We start from the raw sequence: 16,143 nt of genomic DNA, 5'->3' as shown, positions 1-16,143 counted from the left end.
CGCAAAAAAAAAGAAACAAAAAAAACCTGCTGCTGATGGGTCAAGTAAGATGGGGACTGAGAATAGATTGAGAGAAGGAGCATGGGCAACTTTGGGGGACTGAGAATAGATCACTGGAGAGGTAACCTGGAGGACAGTTTGCTTCAAAGGGGAACAGCAGAGAAATGTGTATTAACTGAGAAAGTTATAGGGTCTCATTTTTCTCTTTTTAGATGAGAGAAGTAACAGTGTGTTTGTATGTTGATAATGAACAAATGGGGAGGGTAAAGTTGATGATGCAGGAGAGGAGGAAGAATTACTGAATAATGCCTCTCAGTAGGCAGCGGGGATGGGGTCTAATGCACAGGTAAAAGGGTTTGCCTTAGGTAGGATTATGTAAAAGGGTAAACAGAGTATGTGGGCAAGATGCCAAAAGGTAAGCGGAGAGGTAGTGGGAGATGCTTATCTTCTGCTTTTGCTTCTAATTTTCTCAGTGAAACAGCGGGCAAATCATCAGCTGAGTGTGAGGCTGGAAGTGGTGTGGTTGAAGGTTTAAGGAGAAAGAATGGGGAGCAGGAGAGAATAACTGAAGAAACATAACAGGCTTCCTGGGCAGTACTAAAAGCACTTTTGAAGTCTGTGGTTGTAAGTTTAAAGTGAGAACACCCAGCATGGTTGTGTATTTTTCTCCAGCCACATTCAGTTGCTTGTGTGTGGATGCAGAATGGGAGGAGAGTCAGGTTAACCAGATGTTGGGATTTGGCCATGCAAGTATGACAAAGGAAGACAGATGAGCACTAGAAAGTGAGGATAAAAATCAATTATGGGATCTAAGCTGGATTAGAGCATGAAGAATGTGAAGCATGGGAAGGATGGTGAAAATGTAGTAGGATAATTGGGTTTTAGGTCTTGATGGCTGCCAAAGAATTTTAGACTTGGGTGCTACAGATAGTGAGTGAGCTGGAAGGAGAGAGGCAGTGGCTGGAGAGTTTCAGTGCTTGAAACTGAGGTAATGAAGTGGTTTTGGTTATTGCTAGTAACAAAATCTAAGTTCTAACCATGGGGAAGGTGGCTAAGATAAGATGGAAAAAACGGGTCCTTGGAGGAAAAGAGGTTCCGGTCCACAGGAGGTCAATGGAGGTATCATACATGAGATAGTGACACCAAGAATTATGACAGAAGTAATGTTGGCAGCTTGACAAAGCCAGAAGCTAAAATCAAGGAATGGTGGTGGGGAACAATAGAAGACTGTAACAAGGAAGGGTGGGGACGAGACTTTAAGCTGAGAGGAGGACAGGAGAATGCTGTGGAAGCCATAATGAGAATAAAGGAATTCACTTACCCAAGTGTACGGCGAATGTTGGAAAGAAAACCAGCACCACTTGAAAGGACTATATGGGAAGAAATGTCCTCAGTGGAGAGTCGAATTTCAGGAGGTGAGGGAAATGTTAATAGAAGAAGTTGAGAATAGAAGGGGTATGCTGATGACTGGTAGCAAGTCCAGAGGGCACAGTAGAAGGGTTTCAGAAGTTGGGAATAGGTTGGAAAGGAGATCAATAAAGGGATAGTACAGAGCCATATGGGGCTCAGAGTCCGTGTGGTGAAGGATGCACTGAGGGTCTTGGGCTTCTTGTGGTGGTAAAAGTGAATTGGGAAACGGACCTGATGACACTGGATATGGTGGTCTCAAGGCAGACTCTGACGGCAAAACTGTGAATGTCGTGGGGGGAAAGAGGGTGAGGGTATTGTCAGGAGCACAGAGAGTTCTGAGGTCCCCTCTTCATTCTCCATGACAGAGGTGTGGAGGCCAGGGCGGAGCAGCCTTACCTGGAGCACGTGGCACTCTGGGACTCCCTTTTGATTCTTGTGGTGATGACGTGGAAGCTGGAGAAGGAGAAGAAAGGTGGCTCAAGTTGTGCATGTTACAACTCAAGAGTGCTTCACTGACATAGACTCTGATGTGCCTGGCACCCCTGGAGAAGGGCAGCGTGACCACCCTGGAAAAACACACTCTTCATAGCACCTCAAACACATTGTATGAGCAAACTTACTGCATTGCTGAAATTCATTATTATTCATCTTGTCCCAAGACTGCAAATCCCTCACAAGCAGGTGCCATGTTCCTCTATCCCTCTTTTCTGGCTCCTGATACATAGTAGGCTCTTGGAATAGGTGTTGTTAGCTCTTAGTTTTTGAGTCTCATCATCATGGCCCCAGAGATGCAAAATAACCTTGAATCTTGAAACGGAAATGCACAACTCTGTTGTTCCTTTTCTCAGGACACATCAGGAGCATCTTCCTCCCTCCTCCCCCTGCAGGCTCAGACCTAATAAGCAGACTCTGCAGTCATTCCTTGGCCTGGGATGTATTATTATTTCCGGTGTATACTGGAATGTGGTGGGATCTGGTGACTGATGGTATCAGTTCCTCTGACATGTATCTCAGTCCCACAAACCTAACAGACACAGTAGTATATTCCAAAGCCCTGGGTCTATTTTGCTTCTGTATCCACCCTCTCTGAAATTTGGTGGGAAATATCCCATTCACTTCCCTTTTCTCTTTTTGCTTCTGTCATTGTTCCCCTAACAATAGTGTTGAATTAATGAATGAGTAAACCAGGATTTTGCCTTAAAAATGAAGGAGAGTTGCTAATGGTGAATGAGTTATTTGAGGGCTACTGCTCTTAGGAGGAACAGAGAGAACTCATTTTTCACGACTGTTCCTTCCGTGTGACTTTCAGGAATGCATTGTAGCTGAATGCAGGGTTTGCCTCTAATATAAAACTCCAGGCTTCCATGCTTGCTTTCTTTTTTACAGGGAGAAAGTATCCCTGTACATATGACTACTATTAAGAGATTTGAGTAACATCTGCCCGAGGACCAAACTGTCTTGCCTTTAGCCACTGGAGCTCCTGGTTTTCTCTTGTGGACTATATTCTCTTTGTCCTAGGCACCTACCTGTCATAAACCTAAAAAATAAGGAGGTAACAGGTCCAGTGTACTGGATGTTGACTATAACTATAGGAGCTCCCCTATTTTGTCTCTCTTAGGTCTGTATATTGATAAAGTCTTGTTTCTTTATCTCTAATTTATAAGATTTACTTTTATTTGACCTCATTATCTCTCACATGTCAAGTTCTCTGAATAAAATTTTAAAATCTTTGCTGTGAGATGAAAGATGACCGAAAACCTGATGAACTTTCTACTCTGTGTATGTTTCATTGATGTGGTGCTGCAGTGACAGACGATTTGCCGGAGACTTCAGGGCAGAGCAGGATTTCTCTAAGCCAGATTTTTTGGGTTTTGGTATCGATGTTATTACATGGACACTTTGCTGATACAAAGGTGAGAGACAGATATCTTCCTAAAACTGATTATGAATGGGAATCACTATATCTGTAAAAGCCTTCTTTTACATAGCATAACTGAGCAAAGGCTATGGAAATCTTGGAAAGTCAAAGAAGGTGAGACTAACTCTTGAACGTTTCTGATTTGCCCAACTGATTTCAGAGTCTTTATTATTCCTAAAACTCACCTTCCAAATCTCTCCTATCTCTATGCTTTTTGTACAGAATCTCCTCCTTTGTTCCTTTTGGAAGGGGGTGGGGGTGATATCTGTCCCGGGCCTTGTAGGAATCAAGCTTAGGTTATGGGAGAGAAGAGAAAAAGGCATGTAAGAGAAAAGGGAATTCAGAAAATCATCCAGGAACCAGAGATTTTAATTGGCTTAAAACCCAAATTTTTTGAATTACTGGATTCAGGTGATAAAATAATTTTGATGAAGACATATATCTGCTTCTAAAACATCCACATAGAATGTCACAAAAAGAAGGCACCTCAGAGAGGTTTACTGGGCCAAACCTCTGAGGTGTGTGCTGGAGGTTGCTGGGGTCCCACACTGGCTGGCATGACTCCTGGATGCATCGTTTCTGGGGAAATCAAGTTGGATTGCGGATCATGCCTCGGGGAACTTCGGAGGCCCGGCCTGATCCGCACTCACTTAAGAGTGAGAAGACGTGCAGACAGTTATTAGAACTAAATGAAAAAACTTATTAATTGCTTATACGTGCTCAGCAGTTACATAATTAGAGAACACGAATGAGGAATTAATGGCTCATGTGGATGTAATAATTTTTAAAATAAAGGGAAAGACGGTGGCAAAGTAGAATGAGTATGAGAGGGACCCGGGTTTGAATCCTGACTCTGTTCTTTGCGAATTGTGTGGTATTACATAAATTCCTTAAACTTTACAAACTGTCTGTTCCTTATCTGTAAAATATCTTTTTCACAAAGTCATTGTGAAAATTATAAGAATGTATAATAGAAAATAATTGGTGATAATTTGACATTTACACAGCACTTTCTATGTGCCAGAGACTATTTGAAAAAAATTACATACATTAGCTCATTGAATCCTTGAAAAAAAGAACAAAATGAGCTAGGTACTATTGTTATGCCACTTTAAAGGGGAAACCGAGGGACTTCCCTGGTGGTCCAGTGGTAAAGAATCCAGCTTCCAATGCAGGGGAGGTGGGTTTTATCCCTGGTCAGGGAACTAAGATCCCACATGCCACGGGGCAACTAAGCCTGTGCGCCACAACTACTGAGCCCACGCTCCTCAACTAGAGAGCCCGCGTGCTGCAAACTACAGAACCCACGCACCCTGAAGCCCGTGCGCCACAACTCGAGAGAGAAAACCTGCACGCCACAACTCGAGAGAGAAAACCTGCACACCACAACTCGAGAGAAAACCTGCACGCCACAACTCGAGAGAGAAAACCTGCACACCACAACTCGAGAGAAGAGTGTGCTGCAATGAAGAACCTGTGTGCCGCAACAAAAGATCCCGCATGCCTCAACGAATATCCCATGTGCCGCAACTAAGCTGATGCAGCCAAAAAAATTAAAAAAAAATAGCAAACTGAGACACAGAGAGATTAAATAACTCCTGGAATATAAAGGGCAGGGGCAGAACCAGGATATAAACTCAAGAAGCCTGGTTGTTAAACATTACATTATATCGTCTCTCAGTATCAGTTATCAGTCACAATAAGAACAACGTTATGATACAGATAAATTAGAAAGAAGTTGAAACATGAAACTAAGAATGGTATTTATGAAAGACAAAGAATATATAGTTATAAATATTACTGGCTGCCAGCTTTAACTATGGAGTCTAGTGGAAGGATTTTGGAGCAAGCATTTTGTTTTGAGTTGTCACTGCTCCTTGGAAAATGACAAATTCTGCTAACATATTTATATAATTTAAAATGAGGCAAGGCACTAGAAGGATAAAGTCCCTTCTCTTTTGGCGGCAGAAATTTCCTTTCAATTATGTTTCATCCTCTTGACAATTTTATATAGGTTTCCTGGTTAAGTATTTTATTCTTATCCATTTAAAATCTTGCCTCTTATTTTCCTGGCAATACATTCTTTTTACAGGCCCTAACACTGTCAAGTTTCCTAAGTTTCTTATCTGACCACATCAGGTCAGTTAAGACCTGTGCATCCCAGTGATCATGATCAGGGTGCATTTCCTGTTCCTTTCTCCTAAATTCATTTAACCCGTTTTCCAGCAAGTTGTGTTACTCCATTCCATACGTTCATGGTGTTTCCTTCTCAGTTTTGACCTCTCTATAGAATCCATGGTACCATTTCCCATCTGAACTCTCTACATGCTATGTTTTCATCTATGAATCCAACCCATTGTACCATTTTTCTAACTGTGTACACTTTTTGTTAACGATGCCACAAGGAAGCAGGAGAAATACACATACCCAGAGTTTCTCAAAAGGGTTCTCTGTCTTTATCATGGACCTTCCCAACTCAACATTTTTTCTTTTTTTCTCACTTGATATATTCTCCACAGGCCATCTTGTCTACACAAAGGAACACTATCTCCATACTGTGTATTCCAAGATCTTTATCTCCAGCCCAGATCTCTTCCAAAACCTTCCTATCCAACTACTCATGAGGTATCTCCAAACTCAGATTCAACCTGTGAAAAACTGAATTCATCATCTCCCATTCCTTCCTCCTTTCCCCAGCCAACTGGTTTCTCCTGCTGTCTTACCAACCCTAGAAAATGGCACCATTATCTACCAAGTCAGCCAAGCTGGAACCTTAGGGTCATTCATGACAATTACTTCCTCCTTAACTCCCATAGCTAGTCATTAGCCAGCTCTTGTCTATGTTACCTCGTTAACCTTCTATTAATCCCCACTGCCATTATCTTAAAATTCAAGTCACCATTATTTCTTACCTCATTCCTGAAGCAGCCTTCTATCTGGTCCACTACTGCCAGATCTTGCCACCCTCATGACAAAGGGCTAATAATAATATAGAAGAACTATTATAAACCAGTAAGAAAAGGCCAACAACCAACAGAAAATGAACAAAGGGAATGAAAGAAAAGAACAAGGACCAATAATTCATGGAAAGACGCTCAATCTCACATAAGGAATAATAAATTAATTAAAAATAAGGGGCAATGAGTTACCATTTTTCCTCTGTTAGAAACCCCGAAGTTTGAAGACACAGTGCTTGCAAAATTTGGGAAAATAGACATGCTCAGTGTATGTATTTTTGGTGCAATTGTAAGTAAATGCACGCAACCTCTTTGAAGGACAAGTGGCAATTATAAGCAAATTTATAAGTGTACACACCCTCTAAAAGGATGAATTTTTTTCACTGTATTTTCTTTGATACAATTTGAATTTTTTCTTTTACCATGTGCATGTATTAGTTTATCAATAAGAAATGTATTAAATAATTTTTAAAAGTGAACTCCTGTTGACAGGAAGACCTCATTCAGACAGCAACATGATACTTTCTAGTTACTTCATGAATCAGCCTTCAGCAGCAGTAGCCCAGGGTTTGCGTTCTTCATGTCTTCCACCTATGCAATATTTACTCCAGGGCTCTGAGGGCATCTGCTTAGATCTACTCATTCAATAGACTTTTTTACTCCCTCCTCCCCCTTATTTCAGAAGTAATTTAAGAGGACTGATGGGGACTTGACACAGGCACTCCAAAACTAAACTTAATCACAGTAATTTGTTCTAATTTACAGAGCTCATAATGTTACATTTTGATTATAGGAAACTTACCTTCTAAATTATGCTTCTTTCAGGCTATTTTAATTCATTTTCATTTCCTGAACACATGTATACTGTAATAGCAGAAGTGCTCCCAGAGCATGGTAGAAGGTTGGGAGAGGCCAGCCAGCATTTAAAAGTGGTTGTGGACAAGGTACCCTTCAAATTGGGTTTAAGAATTCTGAGAATGAAAGTTTAAAGAATCAAACGGTGATTAATGAGATCAGTAATTTGTAGCAATAACACAACCAGAGATGACATTTTAATATCTGATTAGCATTTGAATAATACTCCAAATCCAATCAAGATGACCTGGCTATAATTTTAGAGAAGCAAGACTACTACACATTATTTTAATTTCTTTATTTATCAATAGTATCCAAAAAAAAAAAAAAAGAATCAAGAGTTAACAAAAAACAAGTTAAATGCAATAAGGAAGCCTACTAAATACAAATACATTTCACAAATACACAGGCAACAGAAACCTGTCCAAATTGCTTCTTGGAATTTGGCTGTTTAAAAACACAAGTATAAAGGGAAGACATTCAGACTGGTCCACATGGGCTTATTAGCAGGTGGAGGAGCCCTGCTTTCCAAAAGCAGTGATGGAGTCCAGAGTCATGGCATGTGAGAAGGTTTCCATGGACACTGAATCTTAACAGATGCTGTAATATGTTTATAAAAACCATACACACACAGAGAAAGCCCAAGGAAGCTTGCAGTCTAAGCCCTGTGCTTTTAGAGAGCTGGAGGAACTGAACCCGATTTAATCCTGTTTATTTGCTCCATGCAAAGCTTCATGCAAGACTCCCCAGACTAGGCTATTTAGCAGCTTTCCGTGAATGATTGTCAGATCACATGATCCTATGGTGCAGACAGTAGCTTCCCTATTTACAGGAGGAATGCAGATTTTGCTCTTGGGAATTCAATGTTGCAGGGTAGGGTCGTCTTGGATAGCAACCACTGACCTAAATGTAACTGGTGAGGAGACACTCTGCCTTCTTGCTTTAAACAGACTGGTACTCCTGCCCTCTCTTCCATAGTGTCCAAGGGCTGGCAAATCTTGATCAAGGCATGCTGTTGGGAGTTCTCCAAGGCACTTTGACAGGGAGGTACATTTCAGACCACACAAGATGGGTTGGAAGACAGCTTTTAAGTGGGATGATTTACAAAAGCTCAGAATTCTAAACAAAGTAGAATGTTTTCAAAGGAGAAAAAGGAAACCTGTTTAGAAGGAATTCCATTTTCAGCACAACTGTCTCAGAGTTGCCTGTGCAGTAGAGCCTACATCATTTCCCTTTGGTGGTCTGTAATCTGCTTTCTGAAAATGAGATCTTATGTCAAGTTTTTAATTTTGTTAATCCAAATGCATCCTAAACATGGTATCAAGTGGGGTTAATTATCACAGAGGCCAAAAGACACAGGAATGACTGACTTCTCCCCAATCACAGTTTTAAGAGTCAATGTCCATTTTTTTCCCTCTCGAAATGTGAAACCTTCTTTCATCCTCACCTCTAAAGGGAAAGCCATTTCTGTTCCCAAGAAGGTTAAAGATGAAATGCAAAAGTGAAGCCAAAGTGAAGTGGTTCTCTTTCCCACTCTCTTCCTGGGCAGGCTTTACCAGAAGGCTCTACATCACAGCACAACCCGTGGGGCCATTCAGACCGAGGTCAGATTTGGTCAGCTTGTTTTTGGCTGTCTGACTCTTATATAACAACAAGGTTTCATTTATCTTAAGGAGGAGGAGGAAAATCACATTGTCTCCTTCTGGACCAATTATCAGAACCGCAGAATTTACAATTTCTCAAGTCAAAAGTTTAATGCATTCCTACCTGCTGAGGAAACTGAGGCCCAGAAATAGGAAGAGACAGGGACAGAGTCACTCTCCTAGTTAGTGGAGGATCAATGAGCATATTGATAGGCTGGGACATCTAAGCCTTGCTTAGCTGCACTGGTCTCAATCCTTTGGAATACTGATTTGCATGGATCTATCAGAATGAATGAAAACAAATTAGCTCTTTGGATCTTAAAAGCTTTGTATGGAGACACTTCTCCTGGCTGCTGTCTGAGGTACTCCCTGCTCCTCTGGCAGACTGCTGACCCACTGGAAGCCAGGGGGCAAACTCTGGGCTGCATCTAGTATGTGGCAGGGTTGGGGGAGCCTGGGTGATAGCAGTCCCTGCACAAGGAAGAACCCCAAACTCTCCCACCTCTGAAATGGCAGGACTAATGAAAAATAATTACAAAAGCTTAATTTCTAGTCAAGAAAATAAAATATTAAACAACAACAATAATATAATGATAATAACTGAAGAATGAAATCAACTTGCCAAAAAAGTTTCCAGAAAAATAGCACCTTTGGTAAAAAGTATTTTAAAAATTTGGTTAGGTCTCTAAGGGGCTCAAAATCTACAAGTATCTGCATCATTTGGGTGCACCCTCCCAGACACTGGGTAACTAGGAGGATGGCCGTGTATCTAGAGCCAGTGGCTGGGGCCATGAGGAGAAGCACAGATGCTAGAGGTCTGTTATGCTGATGGCAGCAGGAAGGGCTGGAAGCCGAATGCAGTCTTCTCCACTGAGCTTCCCAAATCCCTCCTCTGGGGACAGCCTGTTAAGCTCTTTCTCACTGCCAGCACCCCCTGCAGCATGTTCACAGCTGTGGTAGACTCAGAAGTGTTCCAGATCTGGGTACACTCTCCCAACACCGATGCAGGTTCCTAGCTTGCCTCCAGCCCCCGAGCACCATATACAGTTTCTCTCAAAGTACTCCTGGAAATGAAGGCTATGGGCTTTCCCCTCCTAGCCAGCCACCCCCATTTCCTTTATTGCAAAACAAATAGACAAAATAAAACTCATTGCTATAAAAGCAAATACTGGTGATTTGGCGATTGTAGCAGACACTTGCGTATACTGGACTCAGCGCTGAAGTGGACGAGAAGGTGCCAGGCTCTGGACACCCTTCCCAGATGCCTCCTCATTAGATCTCTTTGGTGCTCACTCTCTTGGTCTTTTCAGCTGTTTCCTTTGAGAAGCAAGAGAAAATAAGCGTTATGAAATTAAAAAAAAAAAATTACTGGCATTTATCTAGTCTTCAAGACTTTACATAGCATTGACAGATACATGCTTATGCTGAGTTCTGTTTACTTGTCTATCTCCTCTGTGGATGATGAACAACTTGAGGCCAAGGATCATGTCTTGCTCGTGACACGGCTGTATAGGGACTGTTGCTAAATTAAGAGCTGGCCCCATTTAAACTCCTATGAAACAATAATGTCAGACGTTATTATATTCATTTTAAAAATGAAGAAAAGGATGCTAAATGGACGTGCTACAAAATGTTCTGAATCCAAGTTGGGAGAAGCATTAAGAGCAACAGGCTCGGGACTTCCCTGGTGGCGCCGTGGTTAAGAATCCATCTGCCAACTCAGGGGACATGGGTTTGAGCCCTGGTCCGGGAAGATCCCACATGCTGTGGAGCAACTAAGCCCATGAGCCACTACTGAGCCCACGTGCCAGAAGCCCATGCTCTGCAACAAGAGAAGCCACTGCAATGAGAAGCCCTGAGAAGACTGCGCACCGCAACGAAGAGTAGCCCTTGCTCACTGCAACTAGAGAAAGCCCGCGGGCAGCAACAAAGACCTAATGCAGCCCAAAAAACAAACACACAAACAAATAAAAACCAAAAAAAGAACAAGAGGCTCTGGAGGCAGATTGCTTGAGCTTGAATCATGGCCGTGTGACTTTCTGGGGGACTTTGGGCATATTATGAAATCTTCTGTGTCTCAATGTCTTCAACTACAAAATGAGTACTACCTCTTATACCAGTGGCCCATTTTTCCAAAGAAGACATTCTTACTTATAGCCAAAAAGCACATGAGAAGATGCTCAACATCTTTAGTCATTAGGGAAATGAAAATCAAAACTACAATGAGATGCCACTTCACACCCACTAGGATGGCTAATAAAAAAAAACGACAATGACAAATGTTGGTGAGTTTGTGGAGAAACTGGAATACTGCTGGTGAGAACATAAAATGGTACAGTCACTTTGGAAAACGGTCTGGAAGTTCCTCAAAAGATTAAACACAAAGTTTCCATAGGATCCAGCAAATCTCACTCCTAGGTATATACCCAAGAGAACTGAAAACGTAAGTCCACACAGAAACTTGTAGAAGAATGTTCATAGCAGTATTGTTTATCATAGCCCCAAAGTAGAAACAACCTAAATATACATCAACTGGTGAATGGATATATAAAATGTGGTACATCCACACCATGAAATGTTATTTCACCATAAAAAGGAATGAAGTCCTGATTCATGCTACAACAAGGATAAACCTTGAAAACATTACACTAAATGAAAAAAGTCAGACAGAAACTGCCATATATCATATGATTCCATTTATATGTGTCCATAATAGGCAAATCTATAGAAACAGAAAGTAGATTAGTGGCTGCCAGGGGCTGGGGGAGGAGAGAATGTAAGTGACTTCAAATGGGTATGGGGTTTCTTTTAGGGAAGATGAAAATGATCTGGAATTAGACAGTGGTGATGGTTGACAATCTTGTGAATATATTAAAAACCATTGGATTGTATACTTTAAAAGGGTGAGTTTTATGGTATGTGAATTACATCTCAATAAAAAAATTAAATAGGGAATAAAAAACAAGTGTCTGGCATCTAGTACACACTGTCGGTGCCCCATCCATAGCCCGTGCCTTTAACGTTTCAGTACACTGGCCTGGCTTCTTACTGCCAGCAGCTGCATCTCTTTGCCTGAGGCTTTCTCTGGCTGCTGGAGCCTGCTCTGCCCACACATGCTGACAGGGCAGAAATGCCAGGGAATTCATGTTTGCTGGTGGCTGCTCTCAGCCAATGGCTGATGGGAGTTCATACAGGCATAGCCCAGCTCCCTGCTCCCTTGTGCCCAGTAACTATTCCTGGAGTTCTGCAACAGGACTAAGCTCCACTTGCTCCCAGTGGTAATATGCCTGCATACACACTCTTTATTGTTTCCTTCCTTTCCTGGGCTCTCTTCCCAACTCCCCTTCTGGCATTTCCTGGGACTGCCTCCCAAATAAACTATTTGTACTTGAGTCCCTGCCTTAGCGTCTGCTTCCGAGGCAACTCACATAAAACAGAGACGCTAAAAAATGTTAGCTATTATCATTCACTCCCTACTGTCTACTCTGATCATTTCTCCACCCTAGATGAAAGGAATTCCTATTAAGTTCTTTTTGCTTTTAAGGGTTTATACTCATCTGGAGGCTCAAGGCTGCTGAAATATGGAAAAACAAAGGGCTAGGAGCTTCTGCATTTGTTTAAAAAAATGACATGAGGTTTCTACACTATCAGTGACAATAATGACAATGCATTTGAAAAAGCATCAATAAATATGAGCATTTATTATTAATACTAATAATTCTTGATTTTCAAGTCAAATATTTCATCTCAATAGTTCTTGTGACCATTATATTCCTTAAAAACTAATATATCAGAGAGAAGGCCCGTATTACCAGACCCAGTTTACAGATAGATGATTCAAGGAGCAACATCCTCTGTTAAAACTACAGGTAAACCAGTGGAAAGACAGGCCTAGAAGTCCAGCATATCCATGTTTTCTCCCTAGGCCCTCAGAAAAATATGTCAGTGGATCACTATTCTGCTAAGAACCTCTTCCCCAAGAAGGCCTTCAACTTAATGACATAGAACCCGAACAGAATTCTGATTTATTATCTTCTCAAGTCTCTAGGAAGCAGAATCTCTAAGTTTCCAGGCTATGTTCTAGCTAGCCTGGCATTTAACTTAAATCCTTTCTGCTGCGGTCCAAATCCACTAATTTCATGCTCATTGAGAGCCAACTGTACACCAGACCCTGTGCTAAATGCAGGGCTACAATGGTGAGCAAGTCATAGAGCCTGCCCTCAAGGGGCTCATAGTCTTTGGGTCTGGGCACTGGTGGTGAAAAGAAATAGGAGGTTTTTTAGACTATGCTCATTTGCAAACCACTTCCAACACATTTGCAAACCACCACTCAGCTGATTCTAACTTATAAAGCAATTTACCAAGTTGTAACCTACATCTGTTGGGGCATACTGGCCCCACAAGGACTCCGTCAGGGAGCTGTATGTATCATGGTTTGCGTAATACAGGTATACAGGTATATCGTTCGGGACCTATTGTATGGGACAGAGCACATCTCCTTGGTCGCCTGGGGAGTTAGGCAGTGTCTGAGTGGTGGAAGGGCCTGGTGGCAACAGGGATACCTGAACCAGCATGGAGGCTGCAACTCACCTGGTGCTTTTGGACCTCCTCAACATATCTGGTCATTTCCTCCTCTGTATGGGTCTGGGCCCCCTTCTGATTCTTTCCTGTAAGAACAATCAAGGCTCAGAGCAGTGGTGACTGAGGGAGGCCAGTTAGGGATCCCACTAGTATCTACCTTTTAGGCTCTCAATTTCATTTCCCATTTAACATATGGAAGGCAAGGTGAATTACCCACATTTCTCTAACTATAAAGTGTCCCAGTGCAATGGACACCTCCAAAGTAACGTGCGTGGGTAGTAAGTGACTGGGCCAGGGCTCAAATCCAGGCCAAGGGGAGAAGGATTGAGCTGGGGTTCTAGAAAACTTTTCTGAAACATCTCTTTGTAGAAGGGTGATAGTGGTGATGCTGGCTTGTGCACGGCCCCCTCCTCCCCAAACTCTCCCTGACATCTCTATCTCCCAACCCACCCTGCTCATGTCTCAACTATCTCAACTTTCTCTTTTTGGGGAGACCCAATGCTGTTAATTCAAACATGTCTATGAACATGCCTCCTTTTCCTGCTTGGCATGAATGGCAAGCAAGAGTCATTTTGTCTTCCAACCACCTAAGTCTTTGACATATAGGATTTCCTAAGCTGTCGTAAGGATTAAGTGGGTTAATATGCAAAGTGCTTAGAAGAAATGCATGTAGTTCTCACTCTTATGCATTTGCTTTCTTTATTATTATTACCATTCTAATCTCTTATCAACATTTGATCTTGTCCTGGGTCTCGAACCTCTCTTGTTCCAAACCTCTGGAGTGACTTTCCAACATAATGCATCTGGCATAAGTGCTTTGCCCTCAGTGCTGCCCCCTGAGAGCTCTGACATTACCAGTATGAACCAGTCTCTTGCTCCCCAGTTTCCTTGCTGGGACCCAGCCACTGCACTCTTCCCCACCATCCCCACCCTGACTTCTCTCATGGTGATTTCACGAAGGAAGCTGTCTCCGTGCCGTCCCTTCTTTCTGCGTGAGGTGCACAGCTCACCGTCACAGGTCATGGCTGTGCAGACCCAGTTTCCACAAGCACACACACAGCGGTTACAGTCCACCTCGGTCTCAGCTCCATCAGCATATGTTTCGTCCTCCAGAGCACACTCTGTGGGACCAGACATAAGAGGCAAGAGTTTAGGGCGAGGGTGGAACAGTACGTCTTGGCTATAGTCTGTGCATGTTACCCCTTTCCCAGACAAGACCTGCTTGTCCCTCAGAGGCACCATATCTGAGCAAACGCCACCATCAACCCGAAGATTTTTGGACCTGAATCTCAGCTCGGAGATGCTGGACTGGGGCCCAGTCTAGAATCATGGAAGGGAATTTTCTTAGTAAGCTCTGGAGAGTTCCACAATCCCCTCTATCTTGGGCCCCTCTAAATGTCCCCACTCCCTACAACCCCCTCCCTATTTCTTAGGTTAGGCATACTCTTCTCTGGCGGGTTGAAGGCTGGATTGAGACACTTGAGGAACTCTTGGAAGCTGAGTTTCCAGTCAGCATTTTCATCAGACAGTTCAATGAGAGCATCGACACAGAGTCCTCTGAAACGAAACACAGGAGAAACGTGTCAGCAAGACCTCAGCTTCAGTCCCGAAGAAAGGAATTAAGCGTCAGGATTACACAGACCTAGGCCTCCGCAGGCAGCCAAGGGGACTATTTAAAGAGAACGTTTCTACACTGACCTCCTACAACCATTATGCGTCCAGACTCCTGTAAGCATCCAACCTTTACTTTATTATATGGGATGTCAGATCACCCAAGCTGTTCAAATGATATGCCCAAGATGACTAAAGTTTCCTGGATGGTTTTGTCCACTTGGATTGGCAAATGTTTCACCACCTGCATACCTTCCACTAGCAGTTGCCTTTCCCCATGCTATGCGTGTCAAGTCAACCCAACTAGAAAAATCAAACAGAAGTGGTAGGAACAGATGATATGAAATGCATGTGTGATCTGAAAGAACATGAGTTGAAGCCAGCATCACCACGATCACCCTTTTGCAAAGAGATCTTTCAGAAAAGTTTTCTAGAACTCCAGCTCCCTCCCTCTCCCCTTGGCCTGGATTTGAGTCCTGGCTCAACCACTTACAACCCAAATGGCCTTGGGCTAGTTATTCAACCTTCCCGCATCTGTTTTCTCATCTGTAAAATGGGAACGAGGAGCCCTCCTTCACTGGGATATTATGAGGATCAGATGCTGAACTTGTAAAATATTACCTCATTTCAGGTTATCAAAATAAGAAGGATTTACAGATATTATACTTTAAGGTCATGGGCTATTATTAGGAAAAAATCCTAGAATCTGGGTTTCATGCTTTGAAATCTTTTGAACAAATAGGTGCTTTTCCTATTTTTAATTCTTACCAGTATACTGGAACCACACCAGAAGTTTCTTAGGGGTTAATTTTTATTAATATTTACTCTGGAATAATACCAGAAAAGGTGAGGAACGTGCTCACATTTTTAACAATTAGAGTTCTCTATGTGAAATAGCACTGATTATCTTAAAATCAGAACTAAAGCTATTTTAGACCTATCGTTAAATAGAACATTAAAGTAATTCCTTAAGAAAATTAACCATTAAAACATCACCCAGGGCTTCCCTGGTGGCGCAGTGGTTGAGAATCCGCCTGCCGATGCAGGGGACACGGGTTCGTGCCCCGGTCCGGGAGGATCCCACGTGCCGCGGAGCGGCTGGGCCCGTGAGCCATGGCCGCTGAGCCTGCGCGTCCGGAGCCTGTGCTCCGCAACGGGAGAGGCCACG

General features: G+C 42.6%; 1 protein-coding gene and 1 long non-coding RNA gene across 2 annotated transcripts in view; both read right to left on the bottom strand.

Annotated features, from left to right (window-relative positions):
- Positions 1 to 659: 659 nt before the first annotated feature.
- On the bottom strand, positions 660 to 6,351 carry LOC129392145 (uncharacterized). Its single transcript, XR_008617463.1, has 2 exons — positions 6,241 to 6,351; positions 660 to 1,863 (listed from the first exon to the last, which is right to left on the bottom strand). It is a non-coding gene; the product is annotated as an uncharacterized lncRNA (long non-coding RNA).
- A 1,075-nt stretch (positions 6,352 to 7,426) lies between these two features.
- Positions 7,427 to 16,143, bottom strand: part of FSTL1 (follistatin like 1) — a 51,629-nt gene continuing 42,912 nt past the window's right edge. The window contains exons 8-11 of the mRNA XM_007104840.4: positions 14,809 to 14,921; positions 14,375 to 14,485; positions 13,374 to 13,450; positions 7,427 to 10,100 (exon numbers count right to left, since the gene is read on the bottom strand). Of these exons, the coding sequence (XP_007104902.1) occupies positions 10,056 to 10,100; positions 13,374 to 13,450; positions 14,375 to 14,485; positions 14,809 to 14,921 (346 nt within the window). The 3' untranslated portion in view covers positions 7,427 to 10,055. The remainder of the gene's footprint in view (positions 10,101 to 13,373; positions 13,451 to 14,374; positions 14,486 to 14,808; positions 14,922 to 16,143) is intronic.

This window comes from Physeter macrocephalus, chromosome 1 (genome assembly GCF_002837175.3).
Source record: "Physeter macrocephalus isolate SW-GA chromosome 1, ASM283717v5, whole genome shotgun sequence".
Classification (NCBI taxonomy): domain Eukaryota; kingdom Metazoa; phylum Chordata; class Mammalia; order Artiodactyla; family Physeteridae; genus Physeter; species Physeter macrocephalus.
Note: the sequence above shows the minus strand (reverse complement) of the source record. Positions and strands in the feature narration are given on the sequence as shown.